General features: G+C 44.2%; 1 protein-coding gene across 3 annotated transcripts in view; it reads left to right on the top strand.

Moving 5' to 3' along the window:
* The window catches only part of SERINC5 (serine incorporator 5), a 191,160-nt gene extending 171,236 nt beyond the window's left edge, over positions 1-19,924 (top strand). For all 3 annotated transcript variants that reach the window (XM_060093108.1, XM_060093106.1, XM_060093105.1), the window contains 5 exons: positions 875-1,001; positions 7,490-7,556; positions 10,468-10,507; positions 11,174-11,318; positions 15,128-19,924. In XM_060093108.1, coding sequence (XP_059949091.1) covers positions 875-1,001; positions 7,490-7,556; positions 10,468-10,507; positions 11,174-11,318; positions 15,128-15,275 — 527 coding nt within the window. In that variant the 3' untranslated portion in view covers positions 15,276-19,924. The remainder of the gene's footprint in view (positions 1-874; positions 1,002-7,489; positions 7,557-10,467; positions 10,508-11,173; positions 11,319-15,127) is intronic.
* Positions 19,925-22,946: the final 3,022 nt, after the last annotated feature.

Below are 22,946 nucleotides of genomic sequence, written 5' to 3'. Positions count from 1 at the left end.
CAAAGTTCATATTTTGGTCAGTTTTGTAAAGAAAATTTTCATTGGCCTAAGAATAAAGATTCCTTAAACCACAGCACACACAGTTAAGTTTACAGTTTCAAGTGGGAGCACCAGTAATAATTTTAGTCCAACCTTAAACTCTTAGAATGTACATGTTTATAAAATGGTTTCTAGCCTGTTATTTTATGTTTATGTTTCTTACTTTTGGGCAGAGTTGGCAAACAGATCCAGCTTGGGTGTTCAAAATTGAAGACTCTGTGATAGATAAAAAGTAAACGACTAGTGATGGTAATATGATAGAAATCTTTGTTATGTAGCCTCTCACAATTTTTTAAAGCTCTAGACCACTTGAGGAGGTTCCCATGTTACAGCCGTAAGATGTCATGACTGTCCTATTACCAACAGTAAAATGACTTCTCATCTGGGTGCAGGCTGTCGGCCAGATAGCAGTTCCTGCAGGTTCCTGTTTGATGTAATAGTCTTGACACTCCTCCAGGGAGGATAGACATGGAGGATGCTCTCAGCTGCACGCTACCTGTTGCCCAATCAACTGAAAAATGACCTACGTTTACTCTTTACTATTGTTTCAATAGTTCTGAAAAATAACACAACTCTTAGAAAGTCCTGGGACTGATGATCCCTTTAGCACTAAGCTGGAACCTGAGGGTCTTGCTCCGAGAGGCTTCCTGGGTGGCAGAGGGTGCTTCACAGTAGTAACAATCTAGTCTGAGTCGAGTGGGACAGTAGAGGAAAAGCTTCCAGTGCTGAGTCTTCACTGTTCTGCACTGCATGAATTTTCCCAAAGTGAATGCATCCCTGAGTTACAGCAGGCTTTTCTAATTTGGCTCTGATTCCTTTCCCTTTTCTTCACAAGTTCTAGATCAGCATGGGAAGAACGTCACCATCTGTGTGCCTGACTTTGGTCAGGACCTGTACAGAGACAAAAACTTGGTTGCTGGACTGGGTACCACTCTGTTGTGTGCGTGCATCTTGTATTCCTGGTAAGTTTCAGAGTTACCTAAGGCCATCTTTGCAGACTTTAAAAGTATAAGAGGAGAATTTAAATATGTTTTAGCAGTGTGAGGCAGCCAAACAAATACCATCTGAGGAAGAGGGAAAATGTAGCCCGAAGTAAAAAGGTGGTATTACAGCATGAAATCTAGGTGTTTGGACTTCATTTGCCTAACTTGTATTTCTATGCAGTAAATAAAATAAATATATATGGTACGTTGCAATCCTTTAACAGACGGTTGAGTACTACTTGCTAAAGCATTTTTGGAGAGTAAGGGAGCACAAAGTGAGGAAGAGGTGGTATGTGCCAGAATGTTTTGGCAACTTTCTACTCCAGCGGAAATACCGTTTGTTCTCTTGTTGATGGAAAGAGTACAAAGTACTCCATACACAGTCATTCTGTGCTTGGTCCAGGAAAGACAGGAAGCATCCCTTTTCTTTTATGCTGAAACCCACATTGCTATTAAGGAGGCGAAGTCATTCCTCCAAAAGTAGGTGTGATACATAAGCAGGCTGTGTTGCAGATGCTTGGGGTGAGGTTTATTCCACCTTCAAAATCTGTAGAAGATACGAGAAGGAGAAAAGTAAAGGGTAGGAATGATAAGTTTCTTACTTCAGGTACATATTTCACTGATGATCAAGCTTCCCTTTGACAGTAACCCTTTCATGTTTAGATTTTACTCCTGTGTTTTACATTTCGTTTGTTATATTTCTTCTTTATTTTTATTTAAAAAAATATATATACACACACACATATATATATGTGTGTGTATATTTATTTATTTATTTATTTTGGTTGTGCCGGGTCTTAGTTGCGGCATACGGGATCTTCGTTGCGGCATGTGGGCTCTTAGTTGTGGCATGCATGCGGGATCTAGTTCCCCAACCAGGGATCAAACCTGGGCCCCCTGCATTGAGAGCATGGAGTCTTACCCACCAGACCACCAGGGAAGTCCCTCGTTTGTTATATTTCAGTGTCTAAAATTTCAGCTAGTCACAGGCACATGGTAATCTTCCTCTGGCCAAAACTGTACCATCCTGGTGGTCATGGCTTGTATAAATAGAATGTCTCTCTGAGCATGTTGGCTTTTTCTCTTAGAGCTTCTAACACCCCCTAATGCCACAGAAAGGGACCAACAGACATAGACATAGACGACAGACGTAGACAAGAGAACTGATTTTTATAAAGCACGTGTTCACAGTCATGCATCAAGCTTTCAAACGCGTGCAAGCTCTCAGCCTGTCTGTGATGTGGTGACAGCCTTTCCATGCTGCAGCAGAAGGGACTGTGGTGACCGGTGTCTGGCCTTGCACCGTTATTAATTCCATACTTGTTCACTGATTCAGGCCCTTATCAATGAATGTTTTCAGGAAACCCATAAAGGCCACCCACATTTTAATGCTGATTCTCAGCCCTTCCTTTCTTAAGTTTTTCCTTCCTGAGTCTGTTATTGTTGGGCTTTGGGGAGTAGTGTCAGCAACATGGCTAATTTTACAATTTGTCACATTTTTTTCTGTATTGGTATGTAAAAAAATATTGGTAAATCCAGTGAGGAGAAAGTAGGTTACTAAACTATAAGTGTAGAATATTCCATTTTTAAAATAAAATATAGTTGTATTTACACATGTAGAAAAACTGGAAGGAGATAAACCAAGCTTGTAAGAGTAGTGGTATTAGGGAGAACTTTTTTTTCTGTTTTTTTCTAAAAAAAAAAAAAATTTTTTTTTTTTTTTTACAATGAGCTAGTGTTTCTTTTTGTTTGTGCTATCAGAAAAAAAACGCTGTAAAGATACTGGATAGAATAAAATCATATGTTTTTGAGTTGCTGAATGCCTAATCCTGCATGATAAAAAATATTTGTGCCCTTAGATAAAAATAGGGCATAGATTTGCTCTAAGCCCATCAATGGAAAAGATGGCAAAAATGCTATTTAATGTGCTGATAGAACTGCCACCAGTGGTGTTGGTTTGTGGTGTGGAATTTCCACCCTGTTAGATTTTCACTGCCACCCTTGAGTGAGAAATAATGAATAAAACATTGCTCCTTTTGGAATTTAGAGGCACTTTAGTGGAGGTTGGTAAGGTCTAATCTGATATTCCCAAAAGATAACAACTTTCAAAGCTGACAGCTGCTACTTAACATCTGTCTAAATGCCAGTAACAAACGTTTTTGAGTGCTGGTAATCAAACTGCAAAACCATAGCGTGCAAAGGAACGAGGAGACAGAAAACAGCAGCCACACCGAGTGGAGATGAGGAGTAGCCAGGCAGCTCCAGGGTATTGGTGTAACACACGGCACGAACACACTGCCTGGTGATGGCAGGTGATTCCTCAGGGGTCAGTGAAGTGCTACCCAGGGTGGGGTGAGGGTGTCTGAGTGACTGATGTTTGCTCTGATTACCCACCACAGCTCCAGGAGGAATGGGCTTTGAGAACTTTATACCAAGCATCTTGGAGCTCAAGGGGTACTAAGTTCAGCCTAGGAGGGCCTTGAACAGGGAGGTGTGAGAGGCGGCCCAATTAGGAGTGTTTCAAATCTTGACTTTCCTAGACTCAGCGGATTGAGAGATTGGAAGATACTACAGAAGGAGGCTGCACTGCCTGGGCGAAAACTGTCATTTGAAGGTGATTGCAGGAATATCTAGAATTCTCCATAGAATCTGTAGGAAGCCAGAAGATGGGGTGGTGTGTGCATTGAAGGGAGAAGAAATCACCTGTTTTCAGTGGAAGTCCAGGGTTGCTTGGGATTGGGGTTAACTTTGTTTGGTGAGATCTTAGAGGCTCACTGTGCTATGTCCTCACCCAACTGGAGTCTCCTCACCCCCGACACACACTCTCTCTCTCTCAAACACTTCTTTAGGAGGCTCTCATGATGACCTCCAGTCTCAGTTTCTGGCTCTCTGTCCCAAGTCCTGCTTCTGGGCACTCACTATGAGGCTGTTTTACTCTTGGCTGTCTTAGCTTGGAAGAAGGGCTCAGCCAAAACTCACTCGCCAGCTTTCCAACTGAGGCTGCCCTTTCTCCCAAAGCCTCTTCTACTGTACCCAGGCATTATGCTGTAAAGAAATGTCACAGCCCGGACCCTGTCAGGAGTCCCCCGATGGCTCTTTCTGTAAGCGGATGCCCCTGTAACCCCTTAGGCCTGGATCCTTGCTGTCATAGGCCCTGGCCTCCCCCAGCTATTCCTTAAGTCCCTCCTTGGTCTCTAGATTTTGATTGAAATTGTTATTCTGTTGGCTTCAAGTTCACAAACTGTCAGATGAGACAGGATCATGGAGTCGATCAAGTTCAATTCCCTCTTGGGAACTCTCTGGCGGTCCAGTGGTTAGGACTCTGTCCTTTCATTGCTGAGGGCCCAGGTTTCATCCCTGGTTGGGAAGCTAAGATCCCACAAGTTGTGCGCCCCACCCCACCCCCCAAAAGAAGAGTTCAATTCCCTCGTTGTACACATAAGGAAAATTGAGATGGGGAGACTGCTCCTATATTTCTCCCCCAGTTCAGGAAACATTTCCTTACATCTCCTTTGCTGGTGTATTGGGAGAGACAGGTTCATAGTCATTCCCCCCCCCCCCCCCCCGGGAAGACTTGGAGTAAGATCCTTCACTTAGGTGGAACAATCAGCTGGATGACTTGCATAATTGCATTATTAGGAGGCGTTTGTGCTGTAAAATGTTCCCTGGCTATTTCAGTTTTAGCTATGCTTAAGAGGAAAAAAATAACTCTTTTTTCAGCTGTCTTAGGAATTTGAGTACAAAATTGGAAAAACTAAGAATCTTTAATAAAGGTCAAACAACTTGCTAGTTCCAAATGGGACATTTCACAGCACTATAGCAGAACATATGGAAATAGGTGCAAGATTGGTAAGATGGCACTGGAGAGATTGGTTTAAATGGAGAAAAGTTGGCAAATCAAGGAGGGTTATCTATTCTTTTGGTGTGTTCTGGACCTACTGCTTTTATTTAAGAAGGGGGGGGGGGAGTACCTTTTGGGAATCCTGTTACTCCCTAACCTGCCAGCTAGAAGTTTTCATGTCTCTGCATCAGGAACATGTTGGGGGCCCCTTTCCACCAACTCTGGTTTCCACTGGGAACATAACTGAACTTGATTATGCCAAGTCTGAGAACAGTCACGGGATCTCTCAAGGGCCCTGTAAGTTTGTCAGGGGCAGAATCTGTGGTCTCCGATAGGAAAGTCTGGACGTGTTGTCTAGAGATTTTCTGTGACCTAGTGGAGTTTGGCCAGTTCCAGAACCGCTGAAGCAGATGTGGAGGGGCACCTGCATTGCAAATCATTCTTCCAATATGGAAAAGATTCTGGACATGGAAGAGATTCTGGACATGACAGAGGTTGGGAGGGGTTGGGAGTAGCAGGGAGACGTTTTTCTTTTTTGGTTGTCACAACAACTGCAAGATGCCCCTGGCTTTTGGTGAGTGAGGGCTCGAGATAGTAAACAAATAAGGTGATTAGACCTTCTGTGTCCACTGAAGCATTGTCCCAACCAAATGCTGTCAGGCTCCTCGCACCCCCACAGGAAGTACTGGGTTAAAGTCACTCAGGCCTTAGCCCTGGAAGGGAAGAGGTTATGGATAATCCGGGAATTGTTGTCTTGTGCTGACCAGATGGGTCTTAGTAATAGCCAGAGTGCAGACAGTAAGAATTTCCTAGGCTTTTAAAGAGTTTGTAAAAACAATATTTTCTCAGTAATTTTAAGAAGAGTGTTTTGCGGGTAAAGGCCATGACTGAATAAAGACCTTATTTTATGGTAGCATCTACTTATAGAAGTCACATGTCACTAATGATGAACTGATTATAGGTATTTTTAGAAGAACAAAAGCTTCCCCTTTTAAAGTGCTCTCTGATGATGGAAGCAAAGTGGCAGAGGCGCCAGGATCAAAGCTTTGCTTTTATGAAACCATTTTATTCCCAAGAATTTATGAAATGGAATATTTATTTGAACTTTTTTTTAAAGAATAAATATCATCTTTCAGATGAAAATTCCAGATATTGATCTCTTCCTAAAGTTAAGTTACATTTTCCTCCATGGAAACGATATACCGTGTTAAATCATAATTCATATGCACAAAATGTAGCATGCCCTTGAGTGCAGGAGCAAGGTGTATGTGTTTCTTGGGCGCACAGCCATTGGGAATCGTTTCTATCATTCCTCAGACCAGGCTCAAAGTCAGGAAGTGGGAGTGGAGTGGGCCTCCATTAACATCCATCTGTTCAAAGCAGAAGTGAAAGTGATGCTATTGGACTTGAGTGGACCCACAAAAGAAGCAATGCTCTTGGATCCCAGAGGACCTTTTTACGAGGAAAACTTTTTATTGTTTATTTGCATCTCATCGATCTCTCCTGGAGAGAGAGGATGAGAATGAGCAGAGAAGGTAGTGCTGCATCTTGCAGTTTATTTGGTTGAAATGAGTCTGCTAATTCCTGCCTCTCCACTAGCCCCTCCGCCCCCAGGCTAGCACATTTGCTGCAGGAGGGCAGGGATTGTTGTGTGTTTCACTGAGTCCCCAGTGCTTAGAACAGGGCCTGGCACATGGCACACCTTCGGTAAATATTTGCTAAATCAATCTGTAAAGATTATTCATATATATTGAATATTTTCCTATTTGCTTAAAATGGTCCTTTTTTCCCCCCAGGAAAAATAAATACCTTTTTTTTTTTTTTTAACCCCTGTAAGCCAGATTTTATAACATTTTACCTCTCTAGGTATGGGGAGAGTGGCAGGAAGAATTTTTTTTAATCACACTGATAACTACTCTGTGCTGAATTTCCAAACAGAAAACCTTGTTTCGCCAAAGGCTGATTATCACAGAAAATAGCGATGACCTTTGCTTTTCATGCCTTTGCATTTTGTTGCCATTTCTGGTTTCTTTCATTGCTTTTGATCCCTTCTAAGTGAGACTAGTCAAAGGGAGGGGAAAGATAAAAATGAAATCTGAAAATTATTGGCATTTGAGGGAGGAGAAGTGGAAACCAATAGTGAAAACCAAGATAACAGGATCAAAAAATGACTTTATTGATCGATTGATTGATTGTTGGTTGGTACACGGGCCTCTCACTGTTGTGGCCTCTCCCGTTGCGGAGCACAGGCTCCGGACGCGCAGGCTCAGTGGCCATGGCTCACGGGGATCCTCCCGGACCGGGGCACAAATCCGTGTCCCCTGAATCGGCAGGCGGACTCTCAACCACTGCGCCACCAGGGAAGCCCCGACTTTTATTTTTTTTAACCTATAAACTTCTCTTTGCATAAAATGATCTCATGCCACATGGGAAAAAAACATCAGCCATCGAACAGGTCAGGCAGTTTTGGAATAAAGTGGGTTGTTAAAATAGACTTTTATTTAAGCAGAACTGTAGGTTAGAGTGAGCCTCTCACTGGAGCCTCCGTCCGCCAGGAGGCTCTGCCCTCCTTCTATGTGATAAAACACATTAATAGCCTTTGCTGACCTTTTTATTTATCTCTTAGTTTGACATCTACGACCAGGTCAAGTTCCGATGCTCTGCAGGGGCGGTACGCAGCTCCTGAACTGGAAGTAAGCTCATTTCCTTTTCTTGCCCAGCTTCCTCTCAGAAGACCCGTTTTTCAGAAGGCTTTTTATGTGTTTATTTGCATCTTTAGTGGTCTGTATTCCACGATCCCATTTTTCTCCTCAGGAAGGAATACAGTTTTCGTACAGGAAAAGAAATGTCCTGAATATACTACAGGATTAAAGTAAATCCTTGATTTTCCTCCAACAAATTTGGCCTCTGGTGTGGCATTCGGCCGCCCCACTCCCACCAGAGGCCTGGGTAGCTCGTTGGGCTGCTCTTTGCTCATTTCCTCTGTTGTAACAGAATGTGTGCGGGTTGTCTTAACTTCTGGCCCATTCCCCTCGTCTTTACCTGTCTGCGCTCTCCGTACACGGCATGGCCATGAGGTCATACGGTAGCTGTGGGAAGGAGAGGGGAGGAACACGCCTGCGCTCTGTGCCGCCCTGCTGGGCACTGTCTGTACATGAGCTTGTTAACTGCAGCAGCGCCAGCAGGTGGGCATCTCATGGGGCGAAGAATGGTGAACAGTCGGTGTCCGAAGAACCAGGCTAGTCAGCATTTTGCCTGTCGGTCAGCAGAATGTCATTTTCATTCTTGTGCAAACGTCTTTTTTCTGGGGCCCTCAGTGGAACATCCACCAAGGTCACAAAAGGTCTAATCAGATGGAGGCAGCCAGGAAGAGACTCAGCCCTGACCCCAAGAGTGGAACGAACAGGAGGTTCCAATGATGGCTGAGACTAGCTGTGTTCTAAGTGCTACATCTGTGACTTCATTTAATCTTCAAAGAAACCCAAGGAGGGTTTTATCTCCATTTCACAGAAGGGGGAAAAACAGAAAAGTTAAGTCCTTGAAACTTTTGATTTGCCAGCGTGTAAACCATGCCCTCTGGTTCCAGAGTCTGTGCTGTGTTCCTAACCACCCCTGCTCGAGATTCAGCTGCTCTCTGCGGGCCCTGCTGATCCTGCCTGGCGTCCGACCCCTGGCTGCATGGAGGAAGAGCCCTGGTGTCTGTCCAGATATGGGCACTTTGTTCTGCAGTGGGTCTCTGGGGATGGTCCTCCCTGCACCTGACCTGGAGACAGTGGACCATTATGAGGGGTTGTCAGTCTGCCAGTATCATTCACCAGCTCTTTCTGTCACTTGAAGAAGGAGAAAACTGTGCTGAGTTTGAATGGGTTACTGCCTATTCTCCAGAAGAGAATGGCCTCTAGAAGGCAAGTGGTCGTTCACACAGCTGACTGGGTCACCCCCTGCTGAGGTTGGACTGCTCTGGCTTCAATATCCCCATTGTGTACACAGTTAAAGTGCAAAGAACAGCAAGTCTCCGAGTTAGATTTAACAGAGGATGTTTTTCTTCTCATTCCAAGGAAAGAGCCCCAGCGTTTCCCTCTGAACTGGAGAGCACACGGGATGGAAGTTGGTTTGCTAACTCCTTGCCTCGCATTTCACAGGATATACCTTTGAAAGAGAGAGTTAGTCATTTCTTGTTGTAACTTAAGCTTCAAAAGAACTGGGACCCCAGCATACCATGTCTTGGCCCCATTGAATGAATTAGTGAATCTTAGACTGTATCACTTGATCCAAGATTCTGTCAAGGCCAATCCCTCTGACAAATTTCCCTGATGCATGAAGGAAAAAGGGCTTGGCTTTGAGGTGTATAAATGGGACGAAGGCTCAAGCTCCCACGTCCTTGCCCCTGGCTCTCTGTTCTTTGTCGTGAAATGGTTGTTAGCCAGAAGGTGCTGAGGACCCAGCACTTCCCAGATTGTCTTGGCATGTGTAACATTTCTTATTCTGTTTACCAGAGTACTTCTGGAATCCTGTAGTAATTTTTCATACCCTGATTTTTTTTAATTGTTTATTGTTTTGAGTAGGTCAGAAACATGGCATGACATTTGGAAGGAACCAAGGACTGTTAAAGGAAAGCATCCCATCCATCTCTGTCCCCAGCACCCCTGCCCCCATGAGGCAGCCAGCTCAGAGCCCGATTTTAATAGGAAATGTGGGCAGGCCTCCTGGACCCAGATCCCTTAGTTTTACCCTTTCTGAGTCTGTCAGCCCCACCATCTCCTAGATACCACATGCTGCCTATTGGGGTTCACTGCGTTCCTCTCCCAGATCTGTCACTAACCTAATTTTGTGACTTCAGGCCAGTTATTCAGCCTGCATGACCCCAGTTTCCTCACGTGTAAACAGGATAATGATCCCAGCCCCAGGCGCTGAAGAGGATTTCATCAAGTAGCCAGTAGAGCAAAGCACCAGGAGTGAGCTCCATGAGTGTGGCGCCCTTGTCTCATTCACTTTGTGTTCCAGGTTGAGTTTTCCAGAAGCAGCCACCGAGGCAGAGCCTGAGGTGCAGGATGTTTATTAGGGACCAACACCTGTGGAAGGAGGGAAGGGGGCAGCATGGGGCAGAGGGTGAAGTCGAAGGGCACTGCAGGCTGGGCAGAGCCACTGCTCACCCCCCGGGCACTCGGAGCAGATACGCGATCCATCCGAGCTGTCTTCCAGGGGTCCGTGGCTGCGCCTTTACAGCCCTGCCGTGAGCTGTCATTCTGTGTGGGTTGCCCAGGATAGGCTCCCTCGAGGGTGGGGCCACCCACAGCTGGGGCAAAGCCTGGAGCTGCCTTCTAGAGCCTCGCAGTAGCTGAGCAAGCACTAAGGGAGCACCTTGGAACGGGATCTGGGTGGCTCACCTCCAGGTCCTTATTTCCTGTCACTAGCCCCCAGAGCGTCTTGGAAGAACAGATACGTAATCAGAACCTTTCGAAGGAGTGAAGCGTGCAGTTCGGGGCTTGGGATATAGTTCAGATGCAGAAGGTTTGGCACATAGGTGGCCTTTAGTTCTTAACCAACGTGGAGATAGAAAAGCAGAAAGCAAGCCGCCTGACTTTGTTGGTTTTGCCCTCGCAGGTAGCCCGGTGTTGTTTTTGCTTCGGCTCTGGTGGAGAGGGTAAGTAGACAGCTTTCCTTCTGTGCTCCGTGTGGCCCTGCAGACCTGTAGCTCTAGTCTGTAGGCATTTGGGATTCAGGCACAAATAACTTGAGTGGTAAGAGGAAATTTTTATTCCAGGGCTGGTTTATTGTTATGTGTTACACTTTATACATTCTTCCCAAAGGGTTGCTGGGATTCGTTTGTGTTGATATTCTGGCAAGCGAAGAACAGTCTATATTTTGGGTCATGTTTATATAAGTTACATTACCCAGTGAGATTTCAAGGAGCGGGAGGTGCATTTTTTAAAGGAATGATAATTTGGAAAATTTCTTTCGTTCAGCTTACTTTTCTTCTTGAATCAGAGCATCCCAGGGGCTTGAGAACTCTTGCTCCACCCTCTCATTTTCTTCTGAGCTTATAATACGTTTTGTGTGTTTAAGGGCTCTCTTCTGTTAAAATAAATGTGACCGACATTAGATAACTCATCCTGTTATAGAAGGTTCTGGGGTGAGGTGGGCGTTTGGGACTTATGGCATAGATGAAATTGCCTGAGGGTACAAATGATTTTTGACAGCTTTTCTACTCAACAGCCCCTGGGATGGGAATTAGCGAGTGTGGCTTTGCAAAAATGGTAAACATGCATGTGTTCACTCACTGGGCTTGTGCTTGCTTTGTGGGTCACAGACACAGAACAGAAGCAGAATGTGAAAGAGGGCCCGAGGGTCATTTATGATGAGAAGAGAAGCACTGTCTACAGCTATGCCTATTTCCACTTCGTATTCTTCTTGGCTTCCCTCTATGTGATGATGACCGTCACCAACTGGTTCAAGTGAGTGGCCCCATTGTCTTAGATGTTTTAGAAGTTGTTTAAAAAAACATCCTATTCTTTTTTTTTTTTTACATCTTTATTGGAGTATAATTGCTTTACAATGGTGTGTTAGTTTCTGCTGTATAACAAAGTGTATCAGTTATACATATACATACGTTCCCATATCTCTTCCCTCTTGCGTCTCCCTCCCTCCCACCCTCCCTATCCCACCCCGCTAGGTGGTCACAAAGCACCGAGCTGATCTCCCTGTGCTAGGCGGCTGCTTCCCACTAGCTATCTATTTTACATTTGGTAGTGTATATATGTGCATGCCACTCTCTCACTTCGTCCCAGCTTACCCTTCCCCCTCCCCGTGTCCTCAAGTCCATTCTCCAGTAGGTCTGTGTCTTTATTCCTGTCTTACCCCTAGGTTCTTCTTGACATTTTTTCCCTTAAATTCCATATATATGTGTTAGCATACGGTATTTGTCTTTCTCTTTCTGACTTACTTCACTCTGTATGACAGACTCTGGGTCCATCCACCTCATTACAAATAGCTCAGTTTCGTTTCTTTTTATGGCTGAGTAATATTCCATTGTATATATGTGCCATATCTTCTTTATCCATTCATCTGATGATGGACACTTAGGTTGTTTCCATCTCCGGGCTATTGTAAATAGAGCTGCAGTGAACATTTTGGTACATGACTCTTTTTGAATTATGGTTTTCTCAGGGTATATGCCCAGTAGTGGGATTGCTGGGTCATATGGTAGTTCTATTTGTAGTTTTTTAAGGAACCTCCATACTGTTCTCCATAGTGGCTGTACCAATTCACATTCCCACCAGTAGTGCAAGAGTGTTCCCTTTTCTCCACACCCTCTCCAGCATTGATTGTTTCTAGATTTTTTGATGATGGCCATTCTGACTGGTGTGAGATGATATCTCATTGTAGTTTTGATTTGCATTTCTCTAATGATTAATGATGTTGAGCATCCTTTCATGTGTTTGTTGGCAATCTGTGTATCTTCTTTGGAGAAATGTCTATTTAGGTCTTCTGCCCATTTTTGGATTGGGTTTTTGTTAAAAACATCCTATTCTTTATGGCCCGAAGATCAGATCTCTTGGAGTCAACTCACTTCTTCTGCAAGTGCTGCTGTACTCATCTTCACAGAAACAGTCCACGTTCCTGACAGTCTGTCAGCATGCTTTTTTTTTTTTTCCTTGCAGTATGTGGGCCTCCCACTGCCGTGGCCCTCCCCCGTCGCGGAGCACAGGCTCCGGACACGCAGGCCCAGTGGCCATGGCCCACGGGCCTCGCCGCTCCGTGGCACATGGGATCCTCCCAGACTGGGGCACAAACCCGTGCCCCCTGCATCGGCAGGCGGACTCCCAACCACTGTGCCACCAGGGAAGCCCAGCATGCTTTTAAAAAAATATATATTTATTTATTTGACTGAGCCAGGTCTTAGTTGCGGGATCTTTCATTTGCAGCACGTGGGATCTTGTTCCCTGACCAGGGATCAAACCCGGGCCCCCTGCATTGGGAGTGTGGAGTCTTAACCACTGGACCACCAGTGAAGTCCTTCTGTTGGCATGCTTTTTTTTTATTATTATTATTATTTTTTTCTTTTTGCGGTATGTGGGCCTCTCACTGTTGTGGCCTCTCCCGTTGCGGAGCACAGGCTCCGGATGCGCAGGCCCAGCGGCCATGGCTCATGGGCCCAGCCGCTCCGCGGCATATGGGATCCTCCCAGACCGGGGCACGAACCCGTATCCCCTGCATCGGCAGGCGGACTCTTAACCACTTGCGCCACCAGGGAGGCCCCTGTTGGCATGCTTTTAAGCCTGGCAATTGGTGATACTTACTGCAGCTTTAAGAAAATGGGAGGTTAATGGCACGTGGGCAGTCTTGAGAGCATAGTAACAGTGAGGAGGAAGAACATGGAATTCTCCCTTTAAGAAAGAGAAGACACTCTTTTTTTCTACTTTGTACTTTGTCTTTTTTTTTTTACACTTTCATTACAAAAGTTTGAAACATCTTCTTAAAACAAACTAACATATGGACTTCCCTGGTGGTCCAGTAGTTAAGACTCCCTGCTTCCACAGCAGGGGGCGCGGGTTTGCCAGCGTGGCATAGCCAAAAAAAAAAAAAAAAAAAAAGGTGGAAGTGTGAAAAGTAACAATGGACTCCCCCCCACCCCATAACCACTGCTAACTATATGGTATGTATCCTTTCATTCCTTTTCTGTGCATTTATAAGCCTATATAATTTTTTTTTTTTTTTTTTTTTTGTGGTACATGGGCCTCTCACTGTTGTGGCCTCTCCCGTTGCGGACCACAGGCTCCGGACGCGCAGGCTCAGCGGCCATGGCTCACGGGCCCAGCCGCTCTGCGGCATATGGGATCTTCCTGGACCGGGGCACGAACCCGTGTCCCCTGAATCAGCAGGCGGACTCTCAACCACTGCGTCACCAGGAAAGCCCAAGCCTATATAATTTTTAAAACATAAATGTGATTACACATATTCTCCCCCTTGAGGGTTGTTTTTTAACTTACATGATGGACAATACATGATGGGCATGACTTTCCCTGTCACTACATGGAGGTTCTTTTTGATTCCTTTTGGAGATTTCTTTGACCAATCCAAAGTTTCTGTTGCATCATAATTTGTTGTGCCTGAGGATATACCTAAGATAGACATTAGAATAACTTAGGATAGACATTAAGACTCATTGTACAACAAACATGTGAATGGCTCCTTCATGCCACACTGCTGTGGGTGATAGGGACTATATTCTAATAGGGGAGATGGACAGTGATCCATATCAAATACAGCATGTCAAACAGTGAAGAAAAATGAAGAAGAAGAATGAGGAGTACCCAGTGGGGTCGGGGATGCTGGGGGCAGCGGTTTCAAATAGAGTGATGGGGAAGGCTTCCCTGAGGAGATTCTTCCCCAACATCCTGAGGGAGAAGAGGGTGTTAGAACCTCTAATGCTTCCCAGTGATACCTGGAGAATTCCTTTAAAATTTTGGCTTTGGAAGTTTAAGAAAGGATAGAGGCAGAAAATAACAGATGTCAAGGATGTGGAGAAACTGGAACCCCCTCTCACTCCTGGTAGGTAAAATGGTGCAGCCACTTTGGAAAATAGTTCCTCAAAAATGTTGAACACAGAGTTATTATATGATGCAGCAATTCCACTCCTAATTATATAACCAAGAGAAAAAAAACACGTATGTCCACGTAAAAACTTGTATACAAATGTTCATAATAGCATCATTCATAATAGCCGAAAAGTGGAAACAACCAAATGTCCATCAGCTGACAAATGGATAAACAAAAGATGCTATATCCACACAATGGAATATTCCTCAGCAACAGAAAGGAATAAAGTACTGTTACATACTACAACATGGATACACCCTGAAAACAGTATGCTGAGTGAAAAAAGCCAGTCACAAGAGGCCACATGATTCCATGCATGGTGACATGTCCAGAATAGGCAAAGCCATACAGACAGAAAGTGGATAAATGCATGGCAGGGGCTGGCAGGAGGAGGGAAATGAGAGGGCAGCTGAAGGGTGCAGGGTTTCTTTCTGGGGGGATGAGAATGTTCTAAAATTGATTGTGGTGATGGTTACACAAGTCTATGAATATAATAAAAATCGTGTACTTTAAGTGGGTGTGAATTACACCTGAATTGAGTTGCCAGGGAAAAAAGAAAGGCTGGAGGTGGTGGAAGCAGGGAGAGACAGACTTGGTGGAAGAGACCTTCCCACCACCTGTTCTCTCCCTGCACTGATCACAACTGGGTCTCTTGTTTCCGCAGCTATGAAAGTGCCAACATTGAAACCTTCTTCAGCGGGAGCTGGTCCATCTTCTGGGTCAAGATGGCTTCCTGCTGGATATGTGTGCTGTTATACCTGGGAACGCTGGTCGCTCCCCTCTGTCGACCCTCTCCGCACTTCTCCGTGTGAGGATCTGAGCAGTCTCCTTGGTTCTGCAGGCTGGAAGTGACGTCCTTTGAACAAACGTACCAGGAGTCTGAGCAGTGACTGGTACTTTGTGACAAGCTGGCATTCCCCTGGCTGGCTTGAGTGGGTCTAAAAAAACTTACAGGGGGAAAAAAAAATCACCTGCTTAGCTTTTTTAATTCTGAAATTTGAAAAGAAGCTACCAGTTTGTCCCCCCAAAATTGAAATGTTCACCCGAGTTGATGCTGAGTGATATATTTTGTGTGTGTCTTACCCCTAAAAACTGGGATAGTAGTTAGGCTAGTATTTTCCTTCTGCATGTTTTTACCAAAACAGAGTTTGGGGCATGACATTTTATCACAGGGAGAAAAGCTTACCTTGTGTGGCCTATTATTCCTATCCTTGAAATAGAAAGACATGACAGAATCTGGAACCCTAAGCTCCTGACAGAACACAGACCCCTCTCCCCCACCTCGGCCTGCAGGACCCCTGCTCGTGGTTCCCTGGTATTTATTGGCTACAAGAGGAAGCATCTGCTTTTAACTCCACCCTTGTGCTGTTTCCTCCCGGCCCCCAAACGTTTCCCTTTGAAGTTGTGATGCTGGGAATCAGACTTCACTCTGTCCTTGCCCTTCCCAGAGCTCCCCTCATCCTTTCTGGGTTCAACATCTTTGTTATAATGTGAAAAAGCACAATTTGCCGTCACCACCCATGTGATTCCCCCACCAGATTATCACTACCTGATCTGAGTTACCGCAATAATATGACTCTTACTCGTGGTGTTAGTCACATGATTAGAGAACAAGATTCGTGTTGTTTTCTTTGCTACAGTTCTTTCTTGTTTGTGGATTGATAGTCATGATACTTTAGGACCTTACCTGGGAAGTTGCTTCTTGACTGAAGCCTGCTGCACCCCTCTTTCCATTACTAAAGTCAGCCAGTTTCTCTTCCACTTGAGGCCTTTGAAATTGTAAAAGCAAAAGGGCTTTTGTTTTCCAGATCTGTAATGTGACCACACCGTTAATGTCCATTATGATTTTGGGGGTGGATTTGCTGAGGTGAGGATCACGGGCAACAACACCTCAAACAGGGCTGACCAGGTAAGGCCTCCAGTTATACAAGTTGCAGAAGTGACCAAATATACTTAGAAGAAGAGGTGAGTGGGGAGGTATTTAACTAAGCCATAAGCAAAAGCCGCAGAAATTTCCAAAATACCTACTTTTAAGGTGATACTGAAGAAAGATTTGACTCTAGGCAGCTGCCCAAGAAGACGTCCATTTTCAGTGCTGATGCTCTCAGCCAGGGAAGAGTTTACGCAGTGGAAAGTCCATCAAAGACCCTGATGGAGGATGGTGGGCACCCTCCTCTCAGTATTTCATGCAGGATGGAAAGAATCCTCTCAGCACCCGGGCAGAGAGGGTCTGAGGATGAAGAGATTTGGCCTGTACTTTTTGTGCCCTGCTGTATGCATTGGGTCCCACCTAAGCTAGCCTCCAGTGTGCCAAATGCTGGCCTGGGAAATGAGTCCAGTTCTTCATTTCCACTCACTGCTTTGCCCTCCTTTCAAGAAAATTGGGGGGCGAGGGTCAAACGATGGATGAATTCCTCCAGGAACTTATTTACAGTGTTGGAGGTTTGCTCATTGTGTGTGTGAGAGCCTTGTTTTGTAAACTTTATCAAGTTTTTTTCAGACCAGGAGCTCTTTGAGCTCGGTGGTCCAGAGATCTTCTATAGGCACAAAATGAATGGCCGCCATGTGTAGCCCGAGGTTAAGCCAGTGGGAGTGTGAGCTCTGTGGGTCAGACAGGTGGAGGGAGTGGGGTTGTGTGTGTCGCAGCATCCCGGCAGAGGCCACCGCAGCGGCTGGTGCAGTGACATGGGCTCTGGGTAAGCCAAAAGGAGAGGCAGCTCAAGAGCCGGGCTGCCGTCAGTGACTGGTTTCGTTGTGTCATCTCCCTGCTGGGGTCTAGTGGGGTCTGGCATCCAGCCGTGTGACTTTAGAACTGGCCCTTCTGGCAGGTCAAGGTCAAGCTGACCAGGCCCTGTGTTCCTTAGCGGACCTTCGTTGGGCCCTTCCTGTGCAGAAGGAAGCTCGGGGAGAGACAGAGGAAAGGACACTGCCAGTGGCCAGGCCCTCGGAGCTTCCCTTCTTAGCCGCCCAAATTCTCCTACAACCAACCCCCATTTTCCAGCTGCTTAAGACTTGGTTGGTGCCTAATTATGTTCCTTTCTGAAGGTTGGTCTGACACAAGAAGGAGAGTTACAGTCACTCTGATTTTTATTCTCAACTGAAAATTTAAGCAAGTTTATCTGAATGATCAAGAGATGTAGGTGTTCTCTGAGGGAAGAGGGCATATAAATAAGAAGTTGACTTTAATGATTATTAATTGTAATAAACAATACTCAGGTGATAAGTCAACATTCATGGGTTTAAAAAACCTACATTTTTGTGCTATTGTGTTTTAAGAAACTGGAAACATTGTGCCAATTGCTCTGAGTTGCTCTTAAGGATGATGTTCATTTGATAAATTCACTGATAATCTTTTTAAAATAATAGACTTCTGCTTCCTACAACTTTTTATACATGATTTAAAAAGTGTATTCCCAGAAGCTGCTGGTCAGACTCCTTTAGTGATGAAAGCCGAAGATATTTTAAAACTGTGTATGCTTCCTCTGTGCCGTTCATCCGATGTGGAAATTTTTTCCCCTCTCATTTTCACGAGTACAGACACTTAAGTAGGGGAAGGGATTCTTCTGGGAATGTTGCAGTATATGTCTAGATGTGTCACCTGGCTGAAGACCGGAGACTTTTTTGTCAAAGGCTTTTGGAAAACCTACTTTGTCCTTACTGGGTTGAATTTTTTAATACTGGTTAGTTGGTTTTGGTTTTGTTCTCACAGTTTCTTGGGAAATGGCTTGAAAGAATTGTTCCGGAGGTCTTTGGAGCACCTTTGTAGAGTAGATGGGCCATGTGCATGTGGACTGATGGAGGGTGGAGTTATTGGGGATTTGGGGTTCTGGTGCCCATCAGAATGGCCAACAGAGGGGCTCCCACACCCCATTGTTCATTTCCAATTGCTCAGCGGTGCCTTCATTATGGATGACTTCTGTGCAGTGCTAATTCCCCCCAAATTGTCACCTTCTGCCTTTTTTAAGATTATGTGCTTATTTAATTTTGGCCAGAAGTTTACTACCATTGGTGCTTCCTGTTACCCTGCAAAGGGAATTCCAGAGCCTGTGAGCATTTAAGCTGCCTATGCCTTTTTCTCCTTTGACTCCCTTTCTAAAGAGCATCTCATCTTGGTATGTATTCATGTCCTACCCCTCTTGGAAGTGAAAGGCGGTTTTGGTTATAACTAAGAAGGTTGTGACCTCGGGCCAAGACCCCACGTGTCCAGAGAGCACGCTGGGCCCTCCTTAATCAGGTACAGTGCCAATGCCCCTGAATTCATGGCATTCTCTATAGGGTATTCTCCTTAATTTACTAAATCCCTTTGGCCTTGTTCTTAACTGTGTTTCCTGCCATCTTTAATATATTTGTAAAGCCTTAGACATTTTAATCCAGTTTTGCATTTTAGGCAGAAATACGTTCTCTAATGTTGGACCTGCTTCGCAGGACACAGATCTTTTGAATTGATGCTAGCCATTCTAGAGACCTCTCGCTCTTTTTTTTTTTTTTTTTTTCCTTCCCCCTTCCTCAGTAAATCATTTGCAGAGGCGTTCATTTTGAAAGGAGGAAATATTTGGCTTTTACCAAAGAGGTGTTCTTTTTTTAAAAGCAAAATCCAGGCTTCCCTGGTGGCGCAGTGGTTGAGAGTCCGCCTGCCGATGCAGGGGAAACGGGTTCGTGCCCCGGTCTGGGAAGATCCCACATGCCGCAGAGCGGCTGGGCCCGTGAGCCATGGCCCCTGGGCCTGTGCGTCCGGAGCCTGTGCTCCACAACGGGAGAGGCCACAACAGTGAGAGGCCCACATACTGCAAAAAAAAAAAAAAAAAAAAAAAAAGCAAAATCCTTTCAGCAAAAACTTACTTGGGGAAGGGTGGATTAAGAATGCATTTGTCCACATCCACTTCTGTAGGTGTTTAATCATATTTATGTGAGTAAAATGTTGGAAGAATTCTTTTTTTTTTTTTTTTAGAAGAATTCTTTAAGGTAATCCTTTGTGGTGAAGGATCCTGGGAAATTCTCTCAGGTAAAGAAAGCTTGTAGCAGATGGGTAATATATATCTTGAGAGCTATTTATAAGAAATTTAAGGATTGTTTTGTTTTCCTTTATTAAAGATTTAAGGTTTTTTTACTTTGCAAAAAAAAATACACAAGTTTTATAGTCATAACTTTGTTACTTTTTAAAAAAACTTTTCCAAAATAATTAGATGTAGCCAAATTATGTGGTTATGTTTTGCTATGTTAGAATTTGAAAATGTAATATGTGTGGTAAATCTACTGTTTGAAATTTATAATGCTCTCAGATATGGTTGGAGTTTTGGTAACTTTTAAAATAGTTATTTTTTTCCCTTTAAGTCACAAAGGCAACTATGGATTTATGTTTGTTATTTTGGATGCTAATTTTTCTATGAAGCAGCCGAAGTTGACCAGTCTTTTCCTAGGTAGAAAACTCAAAACTTGTTAACTTTAATAAAATTGAAAACTATGTTTTTTCTCCCTTCTGTTGAATGCATTTGTAATTAAAGTCTTCCAGGTACTGTTTTCCAAAGATGTCTTCAGGTGTTAATTCGCTCTCTCTTAAGCTTCATAGAGCCTGTTCTGGTTCTAGAGAATGAAAATACAAACAGGAAAACCCAGGCTTTTTGCCTTCTTTCTCTCTGAAAGCCCCTGCAGCCTGCTTCCTTTTTCTTATTTTTATGATAACGACACTCTGTCTTAAATATGAGAATTAGAGTGTCTTTAAACAAGGTAGTGTGAGTTCTCCAACATGGTTCTTCTTTTTCAAGACCTGGCTATTCTAGGTCTTTAGCGTTTCCCTCTGAAGTTTAGAATTAACTTGCCAGTTCCCTCGATTGGGATGGCATTGAGTCATTAGATCAATTTAGGAAGAATTGACATGATAACAACATTAAGTCTTCTGATGTATGATTGTATCTTTCATTTACATAGATAGGCCTTTTAAAATTTCTTTAGCAGTATTGAATGATACTTTTGTTTTTATTAAAATATCTTTGTATGGGATTTAATCTTGATACTTCTAATCCTCATTTGTATGTGAGGTTAGTATCCTGATTTTTTTAATAGTATGTGTCGCATAATATAAAACTTACCATCTTAACTGTTTTTTAGTGTGCAGTCAGCAGTGTTAAACACATGTCGACTGGAAAAAAAAAAACACAATGTGAGAGTTGTGAGTTATGTTTTATTTGGAGCAAAATGGGGACTATAGCCCAAGAGACAGCATTTCAGATAGCTCTGAGGAACTGTTCCGAAGAGGTAGCGGGGAAGGTCAGTATATTAGGAGCAGACATCACCATGAAAGATTTTAGTGCTTTTCTAGATATGAGGAGGTGCAAGAATTGGGCTCAAAATCTTCTGCAAATATCTAACTATCTGAAGTCCTGTTCTGCCAGTTTTTCCCAGAGCACAGAGTGCCTCATTTCTGATCTCCACCCTGAACTCCTTTCAGAGGGTGTTGAAGGTCAGCGGTCCCAGCAGCTTGTGATTTAATCCTTGTAGAGGCAGGTGGCAGGTGCCAACCTTGAGTTGGCATACATCTACATTGTTGTGCGGCCAATCTCCAGGATTCTTTTCCTCTGGCAAAGGTCTAACTCTCTATCCATTGAACAGCAACTTTCCGTTCCCCTCCAGCCAGCCCCTGGCAGCCACCACCCACCATCCTACTTTCTACCTCTATGAATTTACCAATCCCCACCCTCCACCACTTCTTCCCACATAAATGCTGACATTGCTGAGGTCTTCTGGCTTTTGTGCTTTGAGGTTCACCACTTTTTGTTGTAAATGTCCATGGGGTTTTTGGTTGTGTTACCCTCTTGCACTTTTTTGTGTAGGAACTCAGGAAGATCCAAAAACTATGCTTCTGTCATTTCTTCTATTCACTCTTGAATTGAACCTGCTGCAGTAGAGCTTTCACACACACCTTTTTCAGAAAGTGCTTTTCAAAGTCATTGGTAACCTTCATGATGCTGAATCCATTGTCCTCATCTTACTTGACCTACCAGCACTTGGCAGTATTAACTCTCAACTAAATTACAAACCTTGTTCAGATTTTACTAGTTTTTGCATACACTCATCCCCACCTTTTGAAAGGGATTGTCTATTGTATTTATCCTGTCCCTGTTCACATTGCCCTTAAGATCATGGGAGGCAAATAATTTGTCTTTTGGGACTTCCCTGGTGGTGCAGTGGTTAAGAATCTGCCTGCCAATGCAGGGGACACAGGTTTGATCCTTGGCCTGGGAAGATCCCACATGCTATGGAGCAGCTAAGCCCATGCACCACAACTACTGAGCCTGTGCTCTAGAGCCCGTGAGCCACAACTACTGAGCCCGTTTGCCACAACTACTGAAGCCTGAGCATCTAGAGCCCGTGCTCCGTAACAAGAGAAGCCACTGCAATGAGAAGCCCACGCACCTCAACAAAGAGCAGCCCCCGCTCGCCTCAACTAGAGAAAGCCCGCACACAGCAACGAAGACCCAAAGCGGCAAATAATAAATAAACAAAAAAACTTGTCTTTTTAGTTTTCCAGTCTCTGCACCTACAGAACGACGTCCAAGGAACCACCCCTGGAAGCATCATCCACAACAGGACCTGACTTAGTTCTTAGCTCCACCTTCTGGGTCATCCTTTTTCCTTAAAAAAAAGGGCCTGATTTGTAGCTGAATAGTTTGCTCAGCCTGCTTCCTGCCCGTAAGTGGTTGGGAGCCCAGTGGCTTCAGTTTGAACTGTCTCTGTCCCTGTCCCTATTGGTACGAGCTGGTGGTGCCTTTGTTAGCTCAATTCTCTTAAAAACATTGTGTGACCCTTACTGGGATTCACTACGTTAGATAAAACCATCCCCACCAATCTTTTCCAGATACACTCCCCTCTACTTTGGGCTACAGGTCAGAGTGCTGTGTGACAATACCCTTATTCTTACAGAAGCCCTTTTATCTAGCTGAGATTAGGAGACACACTAGCCAGGAGGATTTGAGACGCACTTCCTTAAATCTTTGAGGTCATAATAAGAGGCTTTATCTTGACCTTGAGACCACACTTTACTTGTGGCATCTTAGAAATGATGAGTAGTTAAAAAAATAGTGTTGTTGAAAAAATATTTCATTGAATGTGTTTCAGTGTGTTGTTAAATGAAAAGTAATTTAGAAAACCATATATACAGTGTGATCCAAATCCTGCCTGTGTGAACTCTTAAAGAAAAAATTATTCTGATACTTGTTAAAACAGTTAAGACTTGGGAATTCCCTGGCAGTCCAGTTGTTAGGACTCGGTGCTTTCACTGCGGGAGCCTGGGTTCAATCCCTGGTCGGGGAACTAAGGTCCTGCATGCCCCATGCAGTGCGGCCAAAAAATAAAAAAAAATAACAACAACACGGTAAGACTTTATTCAAGTCCATTCAATAGGAGTTTTGCAATAGGGCAGAGAGATCAGGCTCAGCTAAATACAAGGACAGTGGGGATTGATAGCCAACAAGCAGAGGGAGGGGTTC

Source organism: Mesoplodon densirostris, chromosome 3 (assembly GCF_025265405.1).
Source record: "Mesoplodon densirostris isolate mMesDen1 chromosome 3, mMesDen1 primary haplotype, whole genome shotgun sequence".
Classification (NCBI taxonomy): domain Eukaryota; kingdom Metazoa; phylum Chordata; class Mammalia; order Artiodactyla; family Ziphiidae; genus Mesoplodon; species Mesoplodon densirostris.
This window is presented reverse-complemented; position numbering and strand designations above follow the sequence as displayed.